General features: G+C 39.8%; 1 protein-coding gene across 16 annotated transcripts in view; it reads right to left on the bottom strand.

Annotated features, from left to right (window-relative positions):
* LOC143210125 (uncharacterized) overlaps window positions 1-18685 on the bottom strand; it is a 957580-nt gene that overhangs the window by 387190 nt on the left and 551705 nt on the right. For 12 of the 16 annotated variants that reach the window (XR_013009198.1, XM_076426766.1, XM_076426793.1 and 9 more), the window contains 2 exons: window positions 13695-13836; window positions 6845-6889 (listed from right to left, as the gene is read on the bottom strand). Coding sequence is in view for 15 of the 16 variants with exons in the window: in XM_076426766.1 (XP_076282881.1) it covers window positions 6845-6889; window positions 13695-13836 (187 nt within the window). In the remaining variant the exon portion in view is untranslated. The remainder of the gene's footprint in view (window positions 1-6844; window positions 6890-13694; window positions 13837-18685) is intronic. The other 4 variants (XM_076426745.1, XM_076426757.1, XM_076426743.1 and 1 more) reach the window with 1 other exon arrangement.

Below are 18685 nucleotides of genomic sequence, written 5' to 3'. Positions count from 1 at the left end.
CGAAAACGTCATCCGTCCTTTTACCCAGCAAGGGGTAAAAATGTCAGGTCAGCGTAGCATCCCTATTGTCCTATACCTTCCTTAAGAAACTTTCTAAAAGAAGGACAGACGACGTTTTCGGACGGTTACCCATCGACTCTGCGTACCAATCTACAGGAAAAACTAAACATGTGATTGCCAGCGGTCCTTCTCGTATCCTGTTTTTCGTCCAACCGTCCCGTCGTTCTCGTGCTACAGCGTGCATTTCGAATTTCGACACTCTAAATGCCCTCCCTAAATTCTTTAGAAAAATCTTGCGGAAAATCAGTGTCGTTCGAGCCGCGATAGAGAGAACATCTCCAAAGACTTGTCAATTCAAAGCTAACGGTTGCTATTAGCTGTGTTTTTGATAGTAATATTTAAACTAATCACTAGACTACGGATCTTTATGCAACATTAATGTTGGCTGCCGCTATTACAAGGGACAGGAGCCAGACAGATATTTGATTCTCACTGTGATCATTTTAAGAAGTTGCAAATAATACTATGGTGTTTTGAAATTATTTTAATCTCTCTACTGTATTAAAATGCAACTACTCATGTTTGCTACAAATACATGAAATCCGCGGTCTAGTGATTGCATTACCTGATTGTTGTGATTTGTGCAGCAGTACAAGGGATATGGCAATTATTATTAGTGCATAACTATGTGTTGACAAATGTGAACAATGATTGTGAGTGTGGAGAAATTTCAAGACACACATTTCGAAGCAGCAAATGGATTTACGGCTGAATACGTGAGTTTTTAATACAATCAGTTTCTGTGCTTCTTCTCTTTTTTTACGATAATCTCGTAAACTAAAGCCAACCGCCAAGTAGTCTAAAGAGAAATGTTATTCAGAATAATGGTCTTGACCACATATCCAAAGCTCATTGAAATCGGATAGGAGCTAGTAGTACATCGATCCCATGGATTTACAAGTAAAGTTTCTCGCGATAATCTCGTAAACTAAAGCCGGCCGACAAAAACTGTAAAGGGAAATGTTGTTCAGAATAATGATCTTGACCACATATCCAAAGCTCATTGAAATCGGAGAGCATTCACATAATCGAGAAACTCTTGTTCGTTGCGATGTCACGGCGTACCACCGACACTCGCTTGTCGGCGCGGTGTGGCGCGGCCGCCCAGGGCGCGCTCTGATTGGTCCGTGTTTTTCGTTAATAACTCCTAAACAAAGCCGCAGTTGACATTGGTGCAAAGGAAAATGTCTCTTAGAATGGTCTCAGGAACCTCCCATTTCAATTAAGTACACCACATTTGGGACACCCTGTATAAGTAGGCTAGTACTGTCGTAATCACGAATAGTGTCGCGTCATGCTGCATCTCGGAAGTCAACTACCAGTGAGATCGGACGTTCGTTCCTTTTGAATCAAAGTTTAACCGCGTACAGATTCCACGAGTTCGGTGTAAAATCTGTTGGGCGGTGACAAGGTTGCTCCGAGTCCCCCGCATTGCCAGTGCGTCAACACCGTGCATCTTAGCTTAGGTAATATCACCTTTCAATTTCTTTATGTTCTAAATTCAGTCCATTCGCGACACAAATACACTTGTAATACGAAATTCTATAGTAAGAATATATTTGTCTTCTTTGATAATTAACTCAAATTAATTAAACCCATAATTATCGTCCAATATCCTAACCAAGTAATTGAACGTCCCCACACGATACAATATTACCGCTCGCCTTACTAATTATCCTAGCAATTCCCTGATTAACCATCAGGTTCTTTCGCGACATTCCAATTGTCCAAACAGAGATTTATTCAACCTAGCGGCTCCCCAGTTTCGCATTGGGTTCGTCCGCATCCTAACAGCTCCCTGATTTCGCATCAGGTTCGTCTGTGCTATTATACAACCTCCTAGCAGCTCCCCGGTTTTGCATCGGGTTCGTCTGCGTTTGACTCCATTCCTAGAAGCTCCCTGACTTCGCGTCAGGTTCGTCCTCGCTGTCAATAATCCTAGCGGCTCCCCAATTTCGCATTGGGTTCGTCCGCGTTCCTTAACTAACAAATTTATATCATATTCCTAGGGTAATAACCCTTCGCCGGCCACTCGTGCAGCTCGCGGCCCTGGCTCGTAACACTGGTGATGATCCATTTTTGCAATTAATTGAAGATATTAAATATGTATATTCTCGAAATTAATATAACATGTTTTAAAAATTCCAATTGTTAAACCAATTAACTGAATATCTACAATGGAAAGATTATGCGATGAGAATTAGTTAGGATTAGGTGGCAGGGGGCAGAGAGTGCACGCATACGAAAATACAGGAGTGGTGTCGGTAAGGTAGGGACTGATATTGAAATGGTAAAAAATTTTTTTCGAGTCGCCAAAAATCCTTCTGACAATCATCATTTTAGTAAAAAAAGAACCTATTTCCAAAATTTCATCCAATTCTGACGATGGACGTAAACGGAAACTTCGCCAAAAAATCATATTTTATAATAAGAGTAAATTAAACTAGAAAGTTTGTTTGTTCAAAATTACATTCTCAATAGATTGAATATGAAAATTCATCGAATGCACGTGTCTCTGTGTGTATCTAGATAAAGAGTCTGTTTGTATCTAGATAAAGAATCTCTGTATTATTTATGATCGACTATACTCATAACTGCATAGCACTGTATTAATAGTATATAATCTTTCGCCATAATTTTCATCGATCTCTTTACAACCGTCTCGCTAATCCCAGTTGGTACAATACGAGGTAGTTTAAATCGGTCCGATCATACTTGAGTATAACTCATAGTTTCCTAACGTAATTTATGTTCCTTATTAATACTGTAATTATTTATGATTTATAATTGCTCGTTAGGCTGAGAGGAGCTTTGAAGAGAGCGCCAAAATTTGCCAAACACTATTGGCACGGTGTAGCACACGCCTATTATGGTATATAGCCCAGTCAACGAAAAGTTGTAGAGGGAAATGGAAGGAACACAATGTTTAACTTTGGGTCTTTGTTTGGATTAGTTAGGAAGTAAACATACTAAAAGTTCCCACTCCTGGGAGGACAGCGGGGTGCAAGGGGGCATTTAGAAGGTCCCCTTTTCCGGTTTTCCGCTTATATCTCGGAAACTATGTGTCCTAGCGATAAGAACATTCTATACAAAATTAAAGATGATAAAATGTGCCACAAGATTGATTGGATTCAGTTTTTCGCTATCTCGCATAGTTTCCGAGATATCCGCGCTCAAAGTTCACTAATTGTGCTGAAGAGTTAGCTAGTCAAATAAGGCAAAAATTTCTTTTTCACAATTAGTGATCTTTGAGCGCGGATATCTCGGAAACTATGCGAGATAGCGAAAAATTGAATGCAGTTAATCTTATGACACTTTTTGTCAACTTTAATTCTATGTAGAGTGGTCTTATCGCTAGGACGCATAGTTTCCGAGATATAAGTGGAAGACCGGAAAGGGGGACCTTCTACGTGCCCCCTGCACTCCGCTCACCTCCTACGAGTAGGGACTTTTTGTATGTTTACCTCCTAACTAGTCCAAACAAAGTCCAAAAGTAAAAAATTGTGTCCCGTCCATTTCCCTCTACAACCCCCTTATGAGCATTCATTGACTGGACTAATAGCACACGCCTGGATAATTCGTGCTCCGAGCGTCGATGATGTAAACTACTCCCACTATCGCGCTCCGGACGCCCGGCCGGCCAACTCGCATTAGCGCGAGAGGGGAATAATAGCTCGCCGCAAAGTAAGTATAAAGCAAGGAATTCCAACTTATTCCCCACCGACAGAGCTGTGCAAAAATTTTATTTCAATCAACATTTCGAATAAAGTTTTATTCATACAATTATTCGTGGAAAGTCTTCGAATAAATCCTTCGAATAATTTTCTGCCAGGTTGAGTGGTGCAATAAACACGGACGGGCAACCCGACTCCCAGTCAGATACTTATATGTATATGCGTGTGCGTCGAGTTGTGCGTCGCGTGGCGTGCGACTCTCGTGGTGGGAGCTTCCCACTACTATACATATAACGATGAAGTCTAAGAGTGGGGGAACAACTTAAGCGGGGAAGATGCCTCGAATAGCTCCGGAGCTACTAGTTGGAACTGCCTTAAGTAAAGCGAGCTCGTGTTCCCCTCTCTCGCACTGGCGGGCCGGGTGGGGATAGCCGATTCTACGTCATCAACTATCGGAGCACCAGTAGCCAGTAGCCCAGGCGTGGTATAGCAGGTATAATGGATAGAGATTGCGAAGGAGGAAGAAAGAGAGATATTGAGCGATTTGACACAAGTGAGACATGATAAGATAAAAGTGAAAGTCAGAGAGAAGTACAGTTTATCCAAAAGGAAATGGGACATTAAAAAACTCTTTAAATTCATCAGAATTAGTGCTTTTTGAATTTGAATGCACCTTTCGCAGGTTTTACCACAATGTAATTGATGCACAAAACTTAATTTTTATGTACTGACAAACAACCCATCAAGATATAACTAATGCGGTAGTTAGTCTTAATATTCTTTATAATTTCGTTGAATCCGAATTAATAGAAAATATTGCGCATGTTATAAATTTTCAGAAAAATGTTGGAACAAAATCAATAACGTCCGTGTTAACGCCACAATTGATAGAACGTACATATGTACGTAAATATAATGAATAACATTGATATTTTATAAATTGTACTATTCGACGAAATTTCAAATTCTATTTTTTGGAAGATGTGGTTTCACGTAAAAAGGACGTCCTTCTACGCCTTTGCTTTATTTATGATATAAATCACGGCCCAGCCTGTACACATATTTTATGTTGTAAGTGTAAATTTTGCATGAAGAATAATGTTGTTAAATGTAAGTTGCATAGGATTTTGACTCATTCGTATATTCTTCTTTAATTCTAATAGCAATATGCCGTTTTCTAATTACTTGTGACGTGTTCGAAAACACAGCCACTATGTTGATCGGAATACGTAATATACAGTAAATCCTTGGTCTAAGAGAAACGCTTGGGTCCATGGTATTTCTTAGATCGTGTAGTTTTACTATTTCTTTGTGACCTTGTCGACAGTGCCGAACGTAGAAAACACGTCTCGAATGTTTTAGTCCAGTCAACGAAAATTTGTAGAGGGAAATGGAAGGAACACAATTTTTAACTTTGGGTCTTTGTATGGACTCGTTAGAAGGTAAACATACTAAAAATCCCCACACCTAGGCGATGAGCGGGGTGCAGCGGGGCACGTAGAAGGTCCCTTTTATCGGTTTTCCGCTTATACTTCGGAAACTATACCTCCTAGCAATAAGACCATTCTTTACAAAATTAAAGCTGACAATATGTGCCACACGATTGATTGGATTCAGTTTTTCGCTATCTCGCATATTTTCCGAGATATCCGCGCTCAAAGTTCACTAACTCTTCAGTACAATTATTGAACTTTGAGTGCGGACATCTCGGAAACTATGCGAGATAGCGAAAAACTGAATGCAGTTAATCTTATGGCACTTTTTGTCTGCTCTAATTTTGTGTAGAATGGTCTTATCGCTAGGACGCATAGTTTCCGAGATATAAGCGGAAGACCGAAAAAGGGGACCTTCTGCCTGCCCCCTGCACCCCGCTCACCTAATAGGAGTAGGGACTTTTAGTATGTTTACTTCCTAACTAGTCCAAACAAAGTCCCAAGGTTAAAAATTATGATCCTTCCATTTCCCTCTACACCCCCGTATGAGCATTCATTGACTGGACTAATACTTACGCTGTCTTCTGTTTACATTTCTTAGATCGTAAATTGAACACGATTTTGAAGGGGGCTTCTCGTGAAACAAATTTAAAACACGAAAAATATTTCTTGTTTCCATAAACAGCTTAACATGTAGAAAATATGTTGTCAAAGAACTAGACTAGATTTTTGCAAATTAAAGGAGCTACAGCCCGAGGTTTTTAAACAGCTCATTTTAATCAGAAAAAAGTAACAAACATCTTGAGAAAGGTTGTATGTACAAGAAGAAAATTGTGAAAATAAAAAAAAGAAACGTTGGCACCGCGTTCGTATTTTAAACAATACAATAAGTAGACTGCGGATCTTTATGCCTTTATGGCTTCTGTGAAAATTAAAAAAAATGCTAGAAAATAAAATTCTACAGAATTTAGTACGATTCTTATTTACTGCACATCTATAAAGGCAACTGCTACGGAAAATAAGATTTCATTTGTTTCCACTTTCTCAAAATTAAGATACAAAAGTTAAAAATTCACTTAACAATAAGTTTTTAATTTTTTTCGCTGGCTATCCTCTTCTACGATCTATACTTACTACATAGTATCAATTAAACCACCACACACAGTTCGAATTATATCGTGTTTAGTCTCATTTTAATCAGAAAAATGCCAGAAATAAATTGGTGAAAATCCTATAAAAAAATAATGTAAAATAAAGAAGTTTTGTAATTGGATTAGTAGCAGTTCACACCGATATACCCGTCCTCGTATCGGATTACACGACATGTTTATACTTTACGCTGCTCGGAGACCGGGCAGCTCGAGCTTCACGTCCCCTCACGGCTTATGCCCCGCAGCGGAGGGGATAGGCTATTTTCTTAGAACCTACTGCTTTTGTTCTCTTAGATCAAGGATTCACTGTATTTTCGTTCCTCTATTGCATTCAAAATCGTGCATTTAACTATAGTTACTCGATGATGGAGTTCATTAGCAATGTTGCGTAATATTAGACTACATTTATCATTACGGCATTAAAGTAATGAATTTCATTGTCAATTTCAAACTTGCACTTGCACTCTGTGTTTAAAAAAAAAGGTATATATGAAACATCGTGTTAACACCACGTTAAATTACTCACCTATCGTTATTTTGTGATGAAACATGTAGTTTTGTGATGAAACATCTGCAACGAATATTGTTTGAAAGCAGTGTTTCATAAGATCAGTATATTAGTGTAAACAGAAAATCACATTGTTCAAACTAAACGTTACAAAAATGCCACTGTCGAGTAAAATGGTACTAGGACAAATTAGGATTGTGTCTTTTACGTATTCACGGTTCATGATTCAAATGTCAATATGTTTCCTTGTGTAAGAGAATAATAATAATTAGTTCAGTCAACAAAAAGTTGTAGAGGGAAATGGAAGGAACACAATTTTTAACTTTGGGTCTGTGTTTGGACTAGTTAGGAGGTAAACATACTAAAAGTCCCCACTCCTAGGAGGTAAGCAGGGTGCAGGGGGTCACGTAGAAGGTCCCCTTTTTCGGTTTTCCGCTTATATCTCGGAAACTATGCGCCCTAGCGATAAGACCATTCTATACAAAATTAAAGCTGACAAAATGTGCCACAAGATTGATTGGATTCAGTTTTTCGCTATCCCGCATAGTTTCCGAGATATCCGCGCTCAAAGTTCACTAATTATGAAGAAGAAAATAGCAGGGTAAAATTCACCCCCAGTGGGATTTTAATCGAGCTTGAACCATTCGATAGCCTACCCAAAATGACCCCCCTCTCTGACAAGTTTCAGCCCCATATCTCATCTGTAAGTGTAGTTATTGAGAAAAATCGAAATGCCAGTTTTTGGCCCATTTTCCCTATACAGGGTGTCCCAAGACCCCTTCGACTCCAGGAAATGGGAGGTTCCTTAGGTCATTTGAAGCAACATTTTCCTTTGCACCAATGTCAGCCGGGGCTTTGTTTAGGAGTTATTAACGAAAAACACGGACCAATCAGAGCGCGACCTAGACGCGCGATGGCACGTTCAGCCCGGCGCGCCGGGAGACGAGCGTGGTGTAACGCCGCGATGCCGTAACGAACAAGAGTTTCTCGAGATTATGTGAATCCTCCCCGATTTGGATGAGCTTTGGATATGTTGTCAAGACCATGATTCTGAACAACATTACCCTTTACAGTTTTTGTCGGTCGGAAGAACTTTACTTGTCAATTCATATGGGTGGATCTCTTTACCCGACTTACGGCAACTTTACCCGAACCAGGGAAAAAGCAGAAACTGATTGTATTAAAACCTCACTTATTCAGCCGTAAATCCATTTGCTGCTTCGAAATGTGTGTCACTGGGTCACTCGGTGACGAACTGCACAGATGTCTTCAGGTATACGACAGTACCGAAAGCTAAGGGACGTACGGCCAGGTCGACGAACTGCACACCCGGTGGTAAAAGGCCTAAGGGATGCGCGGTCAAGTCGACGATCCAGAATTTCAGTTTCACTTTCGAATCGATAAATAATTCGTATGTTTATTTCACACAGATGCCTTGAAATTTTTCCACACTCACAATCACTGTTCACATTTGTCAACACATAGTTATGCACTAATAATAATTGCTTAAACTAATTATACGATTATTTAATCTAATCACTAGACTGCGGATCTTTATGTAAAATGAAAGTTGGCTGCCGCTATTACAAGGGACAGGAGCCAGACAGATATTTGATTATTACTGTGATCATTTTAAGAAGTGGAAAATAATACATTGGTGTTCTGAAATTACTTTAATCTCTCTAGTGTCTTAAAATGCACCTACTCATGTTTGCTACAAATGCATGAAATCCGCAGTCTAGTGATTGCATTACCTGATTGTTGTGATTTGTGCAGCAGGACAAGGGATATGGCAATTATTATTAGTGCATAACTATGTGTTGACAAATGTGAACAGTGATTGTGAGTGTGGAAAAATTTCAAGGCATCTGTGTGAAATAAACATACGAATTATTTATCGATTCGAAAGTGAAAGTGAAATTCTGGATCGTCGACTTGACCGCGCATCCCTTAGGCCTTTTACCACCGGCTGTGCAGTTCGTCGACCTGGCCGTACGTCCCTTAGCTTTCGGTACTGTCGTATACCTGAAGACATCTGTGCAAGTTCGTCACCGAGTGACCCAGTGACACACATTTCGAAGCAGCAAATGGATTTACGGCTGAATAAGTGAGGTTTTAATACAATCAGTTTCTGCTTTTTCCCTCGTTCGGGTAAAGTTGCCGTAAGTCGGGTAAAGAGATCCACCCATATGAATTGACAAGTAAAGTTCTTCCGACCGACAAAAACTGTAAAGGGTAATGTTGTTCAGAATCATGGTCTTGACAACATATCCAAAGCTCATCCAAATCGGGGAAGATTCACATAATCTCGAGAAACTCTTGTTCGTTACGGCATCGCGGCGTTACGCCGCGCTCGTCTCCCGGCGCGCCGGGCTGAACGTGCCATCGCGCGTCTAGGGCGCGCTCTGATTGGTCCGTGTTTTTCGTTAATAACTCCTAAACAAAGCCCCGGCTGACATTGGTGCAAAGGAAAATGTTGCTTCAAATGACCTAAGGAACCTCCCATTTCCCGGAGTCGAAGGGGTCTTGGGACACCCTGTATATTTTGACAATTAAAAATTCTGCAAAAAATCTGACACATTTCGGATACCAAGCCACATATTAGGTATCATTTCCAGATTTTTCCGTTGCAAACTATGGTTGTAAAAACAGAAAAACACGAAAAAAATCGAAAAATGCAGATTTCATATAAAAGTAGGTCTCGTACCACTTCAGAATTAATTTAGCAATGAGATATTATTAAAAGTATTATGCTCAATTTTTTTCAGATTTTTGTGAGTGGTGCAACAATGTTGGAAAAAAATAAAAACCATTTTTTTGGCGTTTTTCCTAAGTTACGTAGCCGAAAAAAGTGGTTTTTATTTTTTTCAACATTGTTTTCAACATTGCTGAATTAATTCCGAACTGTGTTTTTCATTTTTTACAACCATAGTGAAGTAGTTTACAAACATAGTTTGCAACGGAAAAATCTGGAAATGATACCTAATATGTGGCTTGGTATCCGAAATGTGTCAGATTTTTTGCAGAATTTTTAATTGTCAATATATAGGGAAAATGGGCCAAAAACTGGCATTTCAATTTTTCTCAATAACTACCCTTACAGATGAGATATGGGGCTGAAACTTGTCAGAGAGGGGTCTTTTTGGGTAGGCTATCGAATGGTTCAAGCTCGATAAAAATCCCGCCGGGTGTGAATTTCACCCTACTACAGTATTTTCGCGTTCGTTGCGAATAATGTAGTATTCGCTCGTTGCGACGTGCCTACCCACTCCACTGCCTGTCAACGCCGAGTCGGCCGAGTCGCTCCGCACGGCGGCGACGACTGTCCGCGCGTCTCTTTCTTTCCTATACGCTCTTCTTCGTTGCGTTCGAAACTTTCATCGTCGATTAAACCACTAAATATTGGCCAAATTATATCGTGTTTGGTATCATTTTAATCAGAAAAATGCCAGAAATGTGTTAGTGAAAGTCCCATAAAAGCCTAATAGAAAATGAACAATTCCATCACTGCCATTACTACATTGTAAGAACTCACGGGCCTTTAAATTGTGCCGGCGACGGCGACACGCTTCGGTCACCCGATCCGTATTTCATTCTGTCCTTCTCTATGTTCGGCTCCCTATTGAAGTCTCGCTCGGCGCGCTCGGCGTGTATCTGGACGCAGTCATAAATCACAAAACAGTTCAGTATTCGCTCGTTGCGAACTCAAACCCCCGGCAGTTTCGCAACGAACGAGAAAATACTGTATTTTCTTTTTCATAATTAGTGAACTTTGAGCGCGAATATCTCGGAAACTATGAGAGATAGCGAAAAACTCAATCCAATCAATCTTGTGGCACGTTTTGTCAGCTTTAATTTTGTATAGAATGTTCTCATCGCTAGGACGCACAGTTTCCGAGATATCCGCGCTCAAAGTTCACTAATTGTACTGTAGAGTTAGTGAACTTTGAGCGCGGATATCTCGGAAAATATGCGATATAGCGAAAAACTGAATCCAATCAATCTTGTGGCACATTTTGTCAGCATTAATTTCTTATATAATGGTCTTATCGCTAGGACGCATAGTTTCCTAGATAAAAGCGAAAACCGAAGGTGAGCACCCCGCTCACCTCCTAGGAGTGGGGATTTTTAGTATGTTTACCTCCTAACTAGTCTAAACACAGACCCAAAGTTAAAAATTGTGTTCCTTCCATTTCCCTCTACACCCCCCTTATGAGCATTCATTGACTGGACTAAATAAGTGTAAACTAAAGTAGTGTTTATTGTAAATGTTAGTACTAGGGTTGGGTGATTGGATTTATTAAGATTTGGGAAATTATGACAGCTATTACGAGAGTCATTACATTGTACAGGGTGTCCCAAAAATGTCGGAGCTTTTTCCGTAACGAAAACTTCTGCATCGGCTTTGTTAAGGAGTAATTAATGGAAAACACGGACCAATCAGAGTGCAGCTGTAGTGACCGGATTCCGGCTCGACGGTAGATCCCGCTGGACGTGACGATGTCGTTGGCCGAGTCCCTTCGCTGTAGTCGCGCTCTGATTGGTCCGGGGGTTTCGTTAATAACTTCTCAACGAAGCCGCAAAAAACATTTTCGTAAAGGTAAAAGTTATTTCAAATAGCCCAAGGAACCACCCTTTGCAAGGTTCTCCGGCATTTTTGGGACACCCTGTATGGTGAGGACAAGTTGTTAATAAAATGGATTGGAAGATAACATGATATCGTTATCATGAAGGTCATTTTCAACAATTTCCCAAATCGCAAAAGTAATTTCTATAGTACTGATAACTATTGTCGCGTATTTCTTAAATCTCAATTTCTGAGAAGTAAAGAAATAACTTTTCGCGGTTTTACTTCTGGTACCCTGATATATTGATCTAGGCAATGAATATACACGTGATTTTCAACAGATTCGTCACATATATACAATATATACAGGGTGTTTACCTACAGGCGGGAGAAAATTTAAGGGGTGGTTCTCGACGATAATATAATACGAAAATGAAGAATAAAAAAATTGCGATTTCGGCTTCGTTATTTAGTTATTAACAATTAAAAATCCGCCTAAAATGCTGCAACACTTCTAACAAAAGTATACGTTGCGTCCGTCAGACAGGCGCGCGACAGTCTCGTATCAAGTGACAAACGCATGCATACCTTGGTTCTCATTTGGGGCCCCAGCGAGGTGAAAATGTATAAAAAATCGGTGGACGACATTGAACCTACCTACTCGTTAAAATCCACAAGGGCATTTCTAATATCCGCCCTATGGAATTATCGAGTAGAAGGGGTCAATGCCCTTTCACTTTTAAATTCTTCTCACACATATGCACAAATCCTTATCCTGCACTATAATTGTTCATAACACCGTACTTAGTATACTGGAATAAACGCTCTAGTACTATTTACAATATCATACACACGCACTACGAGTTTACAGAGTCATACGATTTCTGCGAACGGAAATCTTCGACGCGTGCGAGAAGAATCGTCCGTACAAGCTAGTATCCGTATGCACACTGATTCAAGACAGCTAATGTGATCAATGCACACACATGAGATATTTCGCGGTCACAGACAGAATGAGAAAGAATCACGAAATTCGTGAAAACAGGATAGACAATGTATTGGTATAGCAACGCGCGATGTTATGGCGGTAGTTTGCTGTAGATCTTCATATGTTTTATCGATCGCATCGACCTCATCAGCTGTCTTGAATCAGTGTGCATACAGATGCTAGCTTGTACGGACGATTCTTCTCGCACGCGTCGAAGATTTCCGTTCGCAGAGATCACACGACCTCAAGATGTCCGTTCCGTCTGTGAGCGAGTCTCGCGACGTAAATCAAGTTCAATAAAGAGCGGTGTTTCAACATTAAAGGATTACCAGTTCTTCACATTCTCCTCATTCCCCTCAGTAAACTTGTACTCTCTGTAAACTCGTAGTGCGTGTGTATGATATTGTAAACAGTGCTAGAGCGTTTATTCCAGTATATTAGGTACTAAGTACGGTGTTATGAACAATTATAGAGCAGGATAAGGATTTGTGGATATTTGTGAGAAGAATTTAAAAGTGAAAGGGCATTGACCCCTTCTACTCGATAATTCCATAGGGCAGATATTAGAAATGCCCTTGTGGATTTTAACGAGTAGGTAGGTTCAATGTCGTCCACCGATTTTTTAAACATTTTCACCTCGCTGGGGCCCCAAATGAGAACCAAGGTATGCATGCGTTTGTCACTTGATACGAGACTGTCGCGCGCCTGTCTGACGTACGCAACGTATACTTTTATTAGAAGTGTTGCAGCATTTTAGGCGGATTTTTAATTGTTAATAACTAAATAACGAAGCCGAAGTCGCAATTTTTTTATTCTTCGTTTTCGTCTTATATTATCGTCGAGAACCACCCCTTAAATTTTCTCCCACCTGTAGGTAAACACCCTGTATATATGTGTATACAGGGTGTCCCAAAATTCGTGAAAATCCCGAAAGGGGGTGGTTCCTGAGACTATTTCAAGCGACATTTTCCTTTGCAAAAATGTTATCCGCGGCTTTGTTTAGGAGTTATTAACGAAAAACACGGACCAATCAGAGCGCGCCCTGGCCCGGCGCGCCAAGCCGCGCCGGCAAGCGAGTGTCGCGGTACGCCGTGACATCGCATCGTGACGGCGCGGCGGCCCAGGGCGCGCTCTGATTGGTCCGCGTTTTTCGTTAATAACTCCTAAACAAAGCCGCAGTTGACTTTGGTGCAAAGGAAAATGTCTCTTAGAATGGTCTCAGGAACCACCCCCTTTCGGGATTTTCACGAATTTTGGGACACCCTGTATAGAGGGATAATGTGATAGAAAGTATTGAAATCAGGGCAACGCACCTGGCGTCTGTTGGCTTGTATGTGACATCGTACTTCTCGACTTGTTCAACTTGACTGGTGCTCCAGGAAACGCGGACAGATGTCGGATTCAGGAACATCACAGTTATGTTTTCAGGAACGCCGGGAATGCCTGTCACCGAACCTGCAAAAACCAATCGCAAACACATTTCTCAGCAAATCAAGTATTCATTTACAACTGAAATGCGTACATCCCCGTTCAAAAGGACGAGAAGGGACCTAAAAGACTCCGGAACTATGTTTCCTTCTGGATTAGGTCTGGATTTTTAATACTCTTTATATCAAAATTAAAATATATAGTATAGCAGTAAATACACATCTTTTTATAAAAATATTCCGGTTATTTTTGGATCCCCCCTCATATCGAGACTTTTTTTGCACTGCTCAAAACAGTCTTTGAATTCGTTGGTTTTGATACCTTGCACGTTGCTCGTGTAAATCACACATTACATTAAGTTGTCCAGTAGATTTGGTCGAAAGAATGTAAGAAACAGTGTAACTTTGTCCTAAGAAGTTTTTTTGTACAACGAAAAGTAACGGAGATATTTAGGTGTTCTGTTTCTTCGGAATCACCCTGTATACAGGGTGCGGCGCAAATTAGTCCCCACGATTTTTCAGCCCCTTCGGATGGTCGGACAGAGAAATGTTTCTTACCAAAGTTAATCAGTATTTAACCGACAAGAAATTGCAATATTTTAAATTTTAAAAAAAATCGATTTTCAACAAAAAATCAAGGTCGCTGTCTTATCTTTTAATGGATATGGGTATTTTTAACTTCATAATATTGTAGGCGACGTCGAAAAGAATTCAACGACCTGCTATACAATGACTTTCAGGTGATCTTGAAACATAATATCGCCATGAATTAATTGCCAGAATATTTGAAACATTTCGACGGTACGTAATAGCAACGCCTCGCATTTAGAGGTAATTCCACAGATACAATTTATTTTGGTCCATAGATTACAAAGATAGGTTTTTATAAAAGTGGATAAACAACTAATTAAAAGAATTGCAACAAAACTTCCGGAATGCTATTTAAACAAACACCTGTATAAAAAATTTTCTAAGACAACTGAATCCTCCAATCGAAAATAAAAAAATACAAACACGGTCTTTATTGTGCTGCACCCTCTAGCTCCCGAGATGCTCAGAAAATAGGTTCTCTGCCCGCGACTGCGAGGGTTATTTTCACCCCTTAGATACGGATCATTCAGGGGAAAAAATACGTGTCAAATATGTGGGATCAGGTTACCTCTAACCAATATAACGTATGGACATTAGAAAAAGTCGGAGGTATTCATGGTTGATGTCAGAAGCTGATTAGCTATGAATGTCCAGATCACAGATTCGAGTCCCACTTGTGTTAGATTCCCTCTTTTTATGTAAAGATTATAAATATTCTTCCACAAACCACATCGTACATTTTCATAAAATTGAACGCGTTACATTTGAGTGATGTCCCTTGTCAGTAAATCGCGTGCAAAATTTCAGCAAAAATTGATCGATTGAAAGATCAATCATGGATCTTGACGTTAATGTATGGAATAAAGTGTCAAAACTAATTTATGAGATTTACACTTCTGAAGTATAGTATCGTAACTAATGTATAGTGTCGTAACTAATGTATAGTGTCGTAACTAATGTTTCAGATTTTTGTTCTTTGAGGGCTAATTGTAAGGTATGAAAATTATTAACTTTCCCGTCACTGAACGAGCAACAACTTAATATTTTGTTCATAATTTATTAAAATATACGACAGTTTTGCTTACTGTTGTCGCTTTAGCATACAAAATTAGTTCAAGCAGAAAGAGTATTTTGTGAACTTGTAGAAAAGGGTCATCTCCTCTATTTCAATGAGCTTTAGAAGTGTTGTCACGGTCATCATTCTGAAGAAAACTTGTCTTAAATTTTTGGTGGTCGGGTTTAGTTTACCACAGATATGTATTCGCAAAAAAACTTTACATGTGTAACGTCCGAGGTCGGGCGTTGTTAGGATATTGGGAAGGATTCGATTTCGCGTTTTCGACTTCTCGTTCGCGACTCGCGGTGACGTGGGAGCGTACCACGCAGATCCGGTCCGAGTGAGATTTTAATTGGATTCTATGATTCGATCGTAGAGGTTTTGAATCGGGATTTAGGAATTCTCGGACGGCTAGACCAAGTCCGCCTGACCGTGAATGAGGAGGGTGCCCGAACGGCTAGACCAAGTCCGCCTGATTCGGGGTTGGATCGTTGGCTCGAACGGCTGGACCAAGTCCGCCTAATTCGAGGGAGGAAACGATGTCGGGCCCGGTACGCGATTCTCACTCTCACTCGTGACACTATTCTCGTCGCACACGCACACGCCACTTCGATGAATAAAACGTTGTATGAACCGCACGTGAATCGTAGAGGAGAATTTTGATGAAAGGAAGCGTTCTCTCAGACCACGGGTATTAACTATAAATAATTTATAGCGTCCCGATTTGTTCATCAATGAGAACTGTTCTGTAGGTACTGGATCATTGTAAACGTAAATTAGAAATACTACGTGGATATTGAATAATTATTCGGTACTGTATTGATGAGACTGTTCTCGACTGACTAATTTCAATTAGCTGTTCTCGATTAAATAATCTCGACCGACTGACTGACTGAAGATTTTGAATACTGTCGAAATACTAATGATTTTAATGCCGCTCTGCTCTCCGATCCTGGCTTTTATAGGCCTGTTGCCAGGTGGATTTGTGGTGGGGAGACAATAGAAGGAATTTCATGGTTGAGAGAGCAGGCAGTGGATCAGTGGGGGAAACAATAGAATCGTATGCTTGAGTGAGTAGGCCTTGAAATTGTTATTCCCAAAATCACTGGGGCTTGACGAGATCACATTCCAAAGTGATGACGTCAGATGAAAGTCTTCTCAGACATTAATATTAATTAATTATATATTTGCTTGTGACGCAAATATAAGGAGTAAGTTCGGTAACGGACGTTAGGACGTTACACTTGTGAATCCATGGGGTCGATGTGCTACCCCTAATCTCCGCTTTCAAAGACCTTGAAATATGTTGACAAAGTCATCATTCTGAATATTTCCCTGTACAGTTCTTGGCGATCAGATTTGATTTACGAGATATTATTGTAGCTAAACACTTTACTTGTAAATCCATTTGGCGATGTGTGTGCTACCTCCTCTCCGATTTCAATCATCTTAAAATAGCGGTTTCCAACCGGGAAGGCGTGGGCTATTTCCAGGGGAGGCACCAAAATTTTTAATGAGAAATTAATTGTCATATCATAATATCTACAAATAAATAAACTTCATATCGTAACGTAACAGTACAAATTCAGTGAAGTAATGTTTATTTTTATTTTTCTTACATTTTTATACATTCATTTAAGCCCTACTAAAAAATTATCCGGAGGTGAAGATATTAAAAATGACGCGTTTGCAAACGCTCCGTTTCTGTTCAGCGAATTGTATGCAAAACAGTTGCGACAAATTCCGCTTGCTGATAATAATACAGTCGGAAGAAGAATCAATGATATATCTGAAGATATTTGCGATCAATTAGTTTCTCGGCTGCGTACTTCGAAATTCTCCATGCAAGTAGATGAGGCCACTGATATAGCTAAAGATGCCCATTTAATTGCATACGTTCGATATGTTGCGAAAAATAATATATTAGAAGATATATTATTTTGCAAACCTATTCCTGGAAAGACCACATCCATTCATATGTTTAATATAATAGACAGTTTTTTTTTACGAAAACGACATAGCGTGGAATAATTGCATTGGATTGTGCGTCGACGGAGCTCGCTCAATGTCCGGACACAAAGCAGGTCTTCAAGCATTGGTCAAAAAGAAAGCACCACATGCTATCTGGACGCACTGTATGCTTCACAGAGCAGCTATAGTGTCAAAACATATGAGCGAGGAACTAAACAACACTTGTACGAAAGTTATAAAAATTATAAACTACATTGAGGACAGTCCTTTGAGAGCTAGGCTGTTTGCAAAGCTGTGTGTTGATATGGGAGCTAATTATACCTCACTTCTGTATTATTGCGAAGTTCGCTGGCTATCTCGTGCAAAAGTGCTTCAAAGGGTGTTTCAGCTCAAAGAAGAAATAGCAACCTTTCTCGAAGGAAACCACCATGAAGAGGCACATTTGTGGACGAACGATAATTTTATTGTTAAACTTGCCTATTCGATTGAAATTTTTGGAAAATTGAGCGGTTTAAATAAATCGATGCAGGGATCACAAATGCATCCCCTTGTTCAAAAAAACAAAGTAAAAGCTTTCATTAAAAAGCTGGAGTTATGGAAATCAAATTTACAAAAGAATGAGTTGGATATGTTTTCACTTTCAAAAGATTTCTGGAACAGCCAATATTGAAGCGAACAAAAATCTTTTTATCGAACACTTGGATGGTTCAGTGCTGCATTTTTCAAATTATTTCAAAGTGTCAGAATGTTAAAGCCGTTGTGGAATAAATGAATTCACGCACTTTTAGCACACACTATATGAATTTTATTTCGATAAATGTTTAATAAACTATGTCGTACATTGCCGCGACCGCGTGCGCGAGACTCGCATGGAACACACACCTAGAACAGTAGAACGCCGGCAGGTGTCGCTGCCTCGATCAATCATACATCGATGTATTTCCTAACACCCTCTCTATCGATGTAGGACTTGTTTTCGCGGTAAATTGCACGCATACTATTCTAATTTTAACATTTTTACCGCTCTGTCGTGTTTTATCTTTGGTAGTGCTTTGGTAAATATGTCCGCAAGCATTGACTCGGTTCTTACATAAGTAATTTTAATTTCGCCTTTCTCCACTAATTGTCGCGTATAGTGGTATTTTATATCGATATGTTTGCTTCTTTTGTGAAAAACAGCATTTTTAGCGAGCTCAATCGCGCTTTGATTATCACAGAATACGCATACGGGATTTTCTATAATATTATCACAACGCAT

Source organism: Lasioglossum baleicum, chromosome 1 (genome assembly GCF_051020765.1).
Source record: "Lasioglossum baleicum chromosome 1, iyLasBale1, whole genome shotgun sequence".
Lineage (NCBI taxonomy): Eukaryota > Metazoa > Arthropoda > Insecta > Hymenoptera > Halictidae > Lasioglossum > Lasioglossum baleicum.
Note: the sequence above shows the minus strand (reverse complement) of the source record. Positions and strands in the feature narration are given on the sequence as shown.